We start from the raw sequence: 10085 nt of genomic DNA on the forward strand, positions 1-10085 counted from the left end.
TTTATGCACTTTCAAGAGGAAGTCATAAAGGGCCTAATATTTGGGAACCAGCAGGCAGAGGGCCCCAGTACTTCTACTACTGGCCCCAGTTCTTCTAGTACTGGCCCCCGTATTGTATCAGGGCAGCATTTTCCTAACGAAATCCCCTCCACTGGAAAAAAGGGCAGGACACAAAAAAGGTGCAAAGTTTGCTATATAAAGGGAATAAGAAAGCAAACTATTTTCCACTGTGAAACTTGCCCCGACAAACCCGGCCTATGTATGAAGGAGTGTTTTAAAATATACCACACATCTATGGATTATTAGGTTCATCATTTCACCGTGCTTCGGGGGTCTTGCTAATGCGACATAGCACCCACCATTCATTCCACCAGAATCTGTGCTGCAAAATCCAAATATCACTCCTTCCCTTCTGAGTCCTGCCATGCACCCAAATGGTATTTTTTGGTCACATATGAGGCATTGCCGTACTCGGGAGAAATTGCGGCACAGATTTTGGGGTGCTTTGTCTCCTTCATTCCTTGTGAAAATGAAAATTTTTTAGCCAGAACTGTATTTTTGTGTAAAAAAATGTAATTTTTCATTTTCACAGCCCAGTTGTACCAAAATTGGTGAAACCCCTGGGGGTTTGAAATGTACACTATACCCCTAGATGAATTCCCTGAGGGGTGTAGTTTGCAAAATGGGGTCACTTGTGGGGGGGTTCCACTGTATTGGTGCTTCGGGGGTCTTGCTAATGCGACATAGCACCCACCATTCATTCCACCAGAATCTGTGCTGCAAAATCCAAATATCACTCCTTCCCTTCTGAGTCCTGCCATGCACCCAAATGGTATTTTTTGGTCACATATGAGGCATTGCCGTACTCGGGAGAAATTGCGGCATAGATTTTGGGGTGCTTTGTCTCCTTCATTCCTTGTGAAAATGAAAAATTTTGAGCCAGAACTGCATTTCTGTGTAAAAAAAATGTAATTTTTCATTTTCACAGCCCAGTTGTACCAAAATTGGTGAAACCCCTGTGGGTTTGAAATGTACACTATACCCCTAGATGAATTCCCTGAGGGGTGTAGTTTGCAAAATGGGGTCACTTGTGGGGGGTTCCACTGTATTGGTGCTTCGGGGGTCTTGCTAATGCGACATAGCACCCACCATTCATTCCACCAGAATCTGTGCTGCAAAATCCAAATATCACTCCTTCCCTTCTGAGTCCTGCCATGCACCCAAATGGTATTTTTTGGTCACATATGAGGCATTGCCGTACTCGGGAGAAATTGCGGCACAGATTTTGGGGTGCTTTGTCTCCTTCATTCCTTGTGAAAATTTAAAATTTTGAGCCAGAACTGCATTTTTGTGTAAAAAAATGTAATTTTTTATTTTCACAGCCCAGTTGTACCAAAATTGGTGAAACCCCTTGGGGTTTGAAATGTACACTATACCCCTAGATGAATTCCCTGAGGGGTGTAGTTTGCAAAATGGGGTCACTTGTGGGGGGGTTCCTAACTTTTAGCATCTTATGGTGCCTAGAAACCTACATGGTGCCTAAAAAATAATCTCATAAAAAGGAGGCTCCAAAATCAAGTAGGTGCTCCTTCTATTATGAAGCCTGTGGTTTGATCAACGTGCACACTAGGGCCACATATAGGATATTTATGAAAACAAAAGAATTGGTGGAATCAATTTTTAGTCACATTTCTCTAGTAAAATCTACTGTGTTCCTTAGAAAAATGTATTAAAATTGAAAATCTGCAAAAAAAAATAAATTTTGAAATTTCACCTACACGTTGTTTTAATTCCTGTGAAACACCTAAAGGGTTAACAAACTTTCAAAATGCTGTTTTGAATACTGTGAGGGGTGCAGTTTTTGAAATGGCATAATTTATGGGGGTGTCTCACATACAAGTCCCTCAAAGTCACATCAGAACTGAACTGGTCCCTAAAAAAATCAGTGTTTGAAATTTTCTTAAAAAATTTGAGAATTTGCTATTCATATTTTAAGCCTCCTTGTGTCCAAAAAAATTAAAAGGAGGTTGAAATAATGATGGCAACATAAAGTAGACATATGGTCTTTGTTAGTTATTAACTATTTTGAGTGGTATGATTATTTGTCTCACAAGCAGAAAATTTAACATTTTGTAAATTGCAAAATTTTCAATTTTTTTACGACATTTTGGTATTTTTCACAAAAAAACACAGACTGTATCGACCAAAATTTACCACTAACTTAAAGTACAATGTGTCACGAGAAAACATTCTCAAAATCACTGGGATAAGTAAAAGCAATAAAAAGTTATCCCCACATAAAGTGATACATGTCAGATTTGAAAAAAAGGGCTCTGTCAGGAAGGCAAAAACAGGCTGCGGCGGTAAGGGGTTAAGTTCATGCAAGAATATTTGTCTAATTTGTTAGACATGGATTTAGCTTGTAAATGCATGCCCGGGTAGTACCCCCTTTTACTGCCCTTTCTTTCTCTTCTTTCTATTTTCATATTCTTCTCTTTATGTGATACTTTTAAGTTTGTTTGATTATTTTGTGTATAGAAATCTTTTTTGATAGATGTGAATATGTGTGGGCATATCAGGCCTTTACTTTGCTTGATACGCCAATATCTGTTGCCTGATATTGTATTGTTTATTGTAAGCTCCATACATATGATTTGGTGTTTTGTATCTTTTGTTTTTCTGTACGATGACTTCAATAAAAATGTATAAAATTGAAACTAAAATACATATAAAATTGACCAAACAGCAATTTAAGAACAGTCTCCCCTGGAGAGACATAACACAGGGGTTCTGCTTTTATATTATTGCAGAACACTGTTATAATTGTGCATGTGAGACATAGGAACTAGGGCATAGCACACTCAGGAATAATACAGCTGTATTATAAATATTATTATAAATAGTGAGAAATCAGCATTGTTCTCTTGCCAGAGCTTGTAGTCACTATAAGGTACAGTATGACATCTTAACATGCCCAAAACAAAATTGTTCTCAGTTTTAAGTTATAATAGTGAAATCATTTTTGTAGAATTATCTTAGTTTCATATCATAATGATAGTCTGAAAGGCATTTTATAATTTTAATAAGTAAGAGTAATTCAATTTTGGTTTGAAAAAGCTTCATTTCAGATATATGTTTTAGGAACTTAACAAAAATACTTCATGCAGTGTACATTATAAGATATGAATAATTATAACTTTATTTAATCCAGGTACAATGTACAGTTATAAAATAAATAGACACTTTGAATATTTTATAGAACCCATTGTATTTTTTTATGATTAAGTTACAGAGGTTTTATGTGTGAGTCTTTGTCACATGACAGACATGATTATCCAACTCCTTTTTCCCTTTGTATAAACATCTGGTAATCATACATTTCTTGCTCCATTCATAGATTGGCTGCCTTGTAGGTAGAAGTTTCCCATAATGTGATCTAAAATGCTACTGTACAACAGTAACATGGTTCATTTTCACTAATTCTACCACACTAAAAACCTTTTCTACCAACATAGCAGACATTTTGCTTACACAATGCAGCCGCTGTCTGTGTAACACTGGCATCATTAACAGCTGCAGTGGAAAAAAAACGATCATCCCAGCTACGTATGATTTTTTTCCTCCACTTCCTGCAAGTGTAAATGATCGGAAACAATGCAAACACCATGATTATTGCCAGTAATGTCAGTATTTACCAACTGGTTCCAAAAAGAGAGAAGAGACTCACATATTGGTCTGTAAAGTGGTATTTGTACTGTATATGCTTCTTAAATGGGTACTGAATACATTTAAATCTAGAATGCATATTGTTTACAATAGCAAGGGTGATTCAACGTCCTCGCTTTTGGCCCTGGCATTTTTAATGGCTATTTACCACATCTATCACAGCAACGTTGGCACTCAAAGTTTAAGCAAGATACTTAATAACAGAACACTGATATCAATTTCCATATTATTTTAGAGAATGTCTTGGAAAAATAACACAGATATAATGGAATTTATTCTTCTTGGACTTTCCAGTAACCCAAGGACACAAGTTATTCTTTTCATTGTATTCCTGCTTGTGTATATGATTATATTAATTGGAAACATTTCGATAATTATTCTAATCCTGTCTGATGTCAACCTTCACACACCTATGTATTTCTTCCTTGGCAATCTCTCTTTATTAGATCTCTGCAGTTCTTTTTCCACTGTGCCGAGGATGTTGAAAGATTTGATGTCAGTAAAGAAAACTATCTCATATGCTGAGTGTGCCACACAAATGTACATTTTTCTCTCTATAGGGGAAACAGAGTGTATTTTACTTGCTGTTATGGCATACGACCGCTATGTAGCTATATGTTATCCATTACATTATGCCACAATCATGAGTAAGAAGGTCTGTGTCAGATTAGCCACCGGTACATGGATATGTGGGTTCCTTCTCTCTATTTCACTTGTTACTCTTACGCTCAATGTGAATCGTTGTTACAAGAAAGAAATTAATGATTTCTTTTGTGAAGTGCCAGAATTGTTATCATTGGGTTGTGAAAACATTTTGTTTATTGAATTTATTATTTTTGTTGAAGGTGTGATTCTTCTAATGATACCAGTGACATTTATTGTAATATCTTATTATAAAATTATTTTATGTATTTTAAAAATTGCATCTTCAGCCGGGCAGAAAAAAGCTTTCTCCACCTGTGGATCTCATATATTGGTTGTAACCATATTTTATGGCTCAGCTATGGCTGCCTTCATGAAACCTAGGTCAAGCTCTTTACCTGGTACCGACAAATTCATTGCTATATTTTACGTAATTATTACACCGATGCTGAATCCTTTGATTTATACTCTTAGGAATAGTGAAGTAAAAGCAGCCTTTGTAAAGTTCAAAATTAGTAATGTACTTTTTACTAAATATATTTGATTAATTTAAGCCTATAACAAAATACATGGTATATACTAGAGATTTCCAGACCCCCGTTACTTGGTTTTGATTCCAAAACCATCATTGTGCTTTGGCTTTGGCAAAACCATTCATATTTTTTTTAAGTATATGTGTTTTTATTAATTTAATTTGAAATGGTAATAAAATTATTTAATTTTAAGTTTTGCTTTTTTTTAAGTCATCATTTGACTTCAATGTTGTTAACTCAACAATCAACCCTACAGGTGCGTACACATGGGGCAATATGATCGCTTGCAATATATTGCTCAGCAATCATATTGCTCAGTGTAACGTCTTCATCTGCGACCAGAGATGAGGCAGTGGAAGTCACACTCCCAGGAGAAGAGGCAGTGGAAGTCGCTGATCGGAGGAGCATGCTCCTCCGACCAGCGACCATTCAGGGGCTGAAAACGGGAGCGTGCACCCGGCGATTTATCGCCGGTGCACACTCCCATCACTGGCAATATGGTCGCTCAGCGACCATATTTCCAGCGATATTTGCTATAATCGCCCCCGTGTGTACGAACCATACCCCACATTCTGCCTGCCTAGGCTTCCTCCTTGACCCTGAGCCGTCTTTGTTCACCAAATTAAATCTATGGCAAAATCATGTTGCAAACATCTAAAAAACATATCCAAAATACAACCATATCTTACACAAAACACTGCAAAAACTATAAACCATTGACTCATTGGGGGAAATTTACTAAGAATAGGAATATAAAAAATCGTATTCTTAATACAAGTGATACGAATGAATACGACTGCTGTAGTCGTATTTCATTCGTATTCCGGAGGATAATTTACTAATTAGTCGTATTTGACTGATTCGTATTATCCGATGGCGTATTATTCCTATTTTTTCTGATACGAATTCGTATTTTAAAATACAAATTCGTATTTTAAAATACAAATTTGTATTGGTTTTACCCTGCATGGATCAGTCAGATCCATGCAGGCTGAAGTGTAAACATTTTTTTTAAAATGTATATATAATTTAAAAAAATGGCGTGGGGTCCCCCCTCATGGGCATAAGCAGAATTGATAACCACAACAGCAAGTAGATAGAAGATGAGAGTACATAATACACTAATAGCATAGGTTACTATGCCATAATTGACACATAAAAACAATGTCTTATAAGAATAGATAGAGTGGGTAAGGAAACTATAGAAAATAAATATAGACATACAAATAGATAAGGGTAACACAGGTGATTACGAGGGGATAATGGAACTCACTTGGCGACAAGAAAACCTGTATTAAAAAAAAAAAGGAAAATGTAATCGGAGATGCATAAAAATTAGATAACAAAAATGTATGGATATAAACCAAAAAGAAATTCTAAAGTTCAACAAAAAAAAAGTAAAAATAAATAAATCATTTTTAAAAACGCCGTCCCGTCCCCCCCCCCACGGCATAACCAGCCCCAGGCTCTGGTTTTAAGAAAAACAGAAAAACATTTACAGTATATAGGGCTCCACTGATTTTTTAAAACCAGCCCCAGGGCCAGGCATGGTTCCCAAAATAGGGGGATCCACTACACTTTTTGTCCCCCGTATTTTTGGAACCAGTTCCAGCTCAATGAGCCTGGGGCTGATTATGCTCAGCAGGGGGGACCTTTATTTACATTAAAATCCCACATGTCCTCAAATTTTCACATTTTTAGGACTAAAAATCGCACAATTTCATGACTAAAAACGCACCATATCACACTCTTTTGCCACAAATTTACATATCATTAAATACGCAAATTAGCGGAAACATTTGCAATTCAAAAAAGTGCGATGTGGTGCGATTTTGGAAAATTTAATTTTTTTTCACCTTCCATTAAATCTGGGCCCAGGTTACTCATAGCCAACACACAGAAATGGTCTGTGAATGCAAACCTTGTGCCATGTTTGAAGCTGAGAAGTTTGTATGTGTGCTTAGTGGTCTTTTATAAGTCACACATTTGTGATTTTGATCAGTTGGGATTTATTTTCAGAATTTTTCCTCATGTGTAAAATTCTAAGATGTGAAATACACTTCCAAATCAAGGTGTATTACTTTATAATAATCTAATCAACTGTCAATATATCCAAAAAAAGTTAGCTAAAAATAAATTACAGTATTCTCCCAATCCAACCAATGACTGCCTATGGTGTCAACCAAAAATATAAGCTCTTGATTTAAAAATAAAAATCAAAGGTATTGATGAATGGTTAACGGGTCCACATGGGTCCATTCCTATAATGTCTCCTTATTACCAACAGGTTAATTGTGTCCAATATATCCAAGAGGCCTGCGGTAGGTATTTTATGAAGTAGCACTCTCCCGTTTTGAATATCACCTCCATCTGGGTTGGGGCGTGGGAAGGCCCTAGATCAGGGGTGGGGAACCTCAGGCCCGGGGGGCGTATGCGGCCCCCGTAGCCGGTCTGAGTGGCCCTCCCACCCGCCCGGCGGCTTTGCTGGGAGTCAAGTACAGGGGAATTCTCACGAGAGGTCGGTAGTTTTCGATCTTTCCTTGGATCTCTTCCTTGGCAATCTCTCTTTATTAGATCTCTGCAGTTCTTTTTCCACTGTGCCGAGGATGTTGAAAGATTTGATGTCAGTAAAGAAAACTATCTCATATGCTGAGTGTGCCACACAAATGTACATTTTTCTCTCTATAGGGGAAACAGAGTGTATTCTACTTGCTGTTATGGCATATGACCGCTATGTAGCTATATGTTATCCATTACATTATGCCACAATCATAAGTAAGAAGGTCTGTGTCAGATTAGCCACCGGTACATGGATATGTGGGTTCCTTCTCTCTATTTCACTTGTTACTCTTACGCTCAATGTGAATCGTTGTTACAAGAAAGAAATTAATGATTTCTTTTGTGAAGTGCCAGAATTGTTATCATTGGGTTGTGAAAACATTTTGTTTATTGAATTTATTATTTTTTGTTGAAGGTGTGATTCTTCTTATGATACCAGTGACATTTATTGTAATATCTTATTATAAAATTATTTTATGTATTTTAAAAATTGCATCTTCAGCCGGGCAGAAAAAAAGCTTTCTCCACCTGTGGATCTCATATATTGGTTGTAACCATATTTTATGGCTCAGCTATGGCTGCCTTCATGAAACCTAGGTCAAGCTCTTTACCTGGTACCGACAAATTCATTGCTATATTTTACGTAATTATTACACCGATGCTGAATCCTTTGATTTATACTCTTAGGAATAGTGAAGTAAAAGCAGCCTTTGTAAAGTTCAAAATTAGTAATGTACTTTTTACTAAATATATTTGATTAATTTAAGCCTATAACAAAATACATGGTATATACTAGAGATTTCCAGACCCCCGTTACTTGGTTTTGATTCCAAAACCATCATTGTGCTTTGGCTTTGGCAAAACCATTCATATTTTTTTAAGTATATGTGTTTTTATTAATTTAATTTGAAATAGTAATAAAATTATTTAATTTTAAGTTTTGCTTTTTTTTAAGTCATCATTTGACTTCAATGTTGTTAACTCAACAATCAACCCTACAGGTGCGTACACATGGGGCAATATGATCGCTTGCAATATATTGCTCAGCAATCATATTGCTCAGTGTAACGTCTTCATCTGCGACCAGAGATGAGGCAGTGGAAGTCACAATCCCAGGAGAAGAGGCAGTGGAAGTCGCTGATCGGAGGAGCATGCTCCTCCGACCAGCGACCATTCAGGGGTTGAAAACGGGAGCGTGCACCCGGCGATTTATCGCCGGTGCACACTCCCATCACTGGCAATATGGTCGCTGAGCGACCATATTTCCAGCGATATTTGCTATAATCGCCCCCGTGTGTACGAACCATACCCCACATTCTGCCTGCCTAGGCTTCCTCCTTGACCCTGAGCCGTCTTTGTTCACCAAATTAAATCTATGGCAAAATCATGTTGCAAACATCTAAAAAACATATCCAAAATACAACCATATCTTACACAAAACACTGCAAAAACTATAAACCATTGACTCATTGGGGGAAATTTACTAAGAATAGGAATATAAAAAATCGTATTCGTATTCTTAATACAAGTGATACGAATTAATACGACTGCTGTAGTCGTATTTCATTCGTATTCCGGAGGATAATTTACTAATCAGTCGTATTTGACTGATTCGTATTATCCAATGGCGTATTATTCCTATTTTTTCTGATACGAATTCGTATTTTAAAATACAAATTCGTATTTTAAAATACAAATTTGTATTGGTTTTACCCTGCATGATCAGTCAGATCCATGCAGGCTGAAGTGTAATTTTTTTTTTTTTAAATGTATAAATAATTTTAAAAAAGGGCGTGGGGTCCCCCCTCATGGGCATAAGCAGAATTGATAACCACAACAGCAAGTAGATAGAAGATGAGAGCACATAATACACTAATAGCATAGGTTACTATGCCATAATTGACACATAAAAACAATGTCTTATAGGAATAGATAGAGTGGGTAAGGAAACTATAGAAAATAAATATAGACATACAAATAGATAAGGGTAACACAGGGGATAATGGAACTCACTTGGCGACAAGAAAACCTGTATTAAAAAAAGGAAAATGTAATCGGAGATGCATAAAAATTAGATAACAAAAATGTATGGATATAAACCAAAAAGAAATTCTAAAGTTCAACAAAAAAAGTAAAAATAAATAAATAATTTTTAAAATTGCCGTCCCCTCCCCCCCCCACGGCATAACCAGCCCCAGGCTCAAAGAGCCGGGCCTGGTTTTAAGAAAAACAGAAAAACATTTACAGTATATAGGGCTCCACTGATTTTTTAAAACCAGCCCCAGGGCCAGGCATGGTTCCCAAAATAGGGGGATCCACTACACTTTTTGTCCCCCGTATTTTTGGAACCAGTTCCAGCTCAATGAGCCTGGGGCTGATTATGCTCAGCAGGGGGGACCTTTATTTACATTAAAATCCCACATGTCCTCAAATTTTCACATTTTTAGGACTAAAAATCGCACAATTTCATGACTAAAAACGCACCATACCACACTCTTTTGCCACAAATTCACATATCATTAAATATGCAAATTAGCGGAAACATTTGCAATTCAAAAAAGTGCGATGTGGTGCGATTTCGGAAAATGTTATTTTTTTTCACCTTCCATTAAATCTGGGCCCAGG

The 10085-nt window shown here is 36.7% G+C and overlaps 1 protein-coding gene and 1 pseudogene across 1 annotated transcript; both read left to right on the top strand.

Annotated features, from left to right (window-relative positions):
* The first annotated feature begins 3964 nt into the window (after window positions 1-3964).
* On the top strand, window positions 3965-4912 carry LOC146021279 (olfactory receptor 2B2-like). The gene has a single exon (XM_083155074.1). It carries the CDS (start codon window positions 3965-3967, stop codon window positions 4910-4912), a length of 948 nt encoding a protein of 315 aa, XP_083011200.1.
* Window positions 4913-6803: 1891 nt separating this feature from the next.
* On the top strand, window positions 6804-8217 carry LOC146021280 (olfactory receptor 2B2-like; annotated as a pseudogene).
* The last annotated feature ends 1868 nt before the right edge of the window (window positions 8218-10085 follow it).

Source organism: Crinia signifera, chromosome 7 (genome assembly GCF_055691185.1).
Source record: "Crinia signifera chromosome 7, ASM5569118v1, whole genome shotgun sequence".
In the NCBI taxonomy this organism is placed as follows: domain Eukaryota; kingdom Metazoa; phylum Chordata; class Amphibia; order Anura; family Myobatrachidae; genus Crinia; species Crinia signifera.

Excerpts from the sequence above, each read along its gene's own strand:
- LOC146021279 (XM_083155074.1), top strand. The coding sequence starts at position 3,965 with ATGTCTTGGAAAAATAACACAGATATAATGGAATTTATTCTTCTTGGA.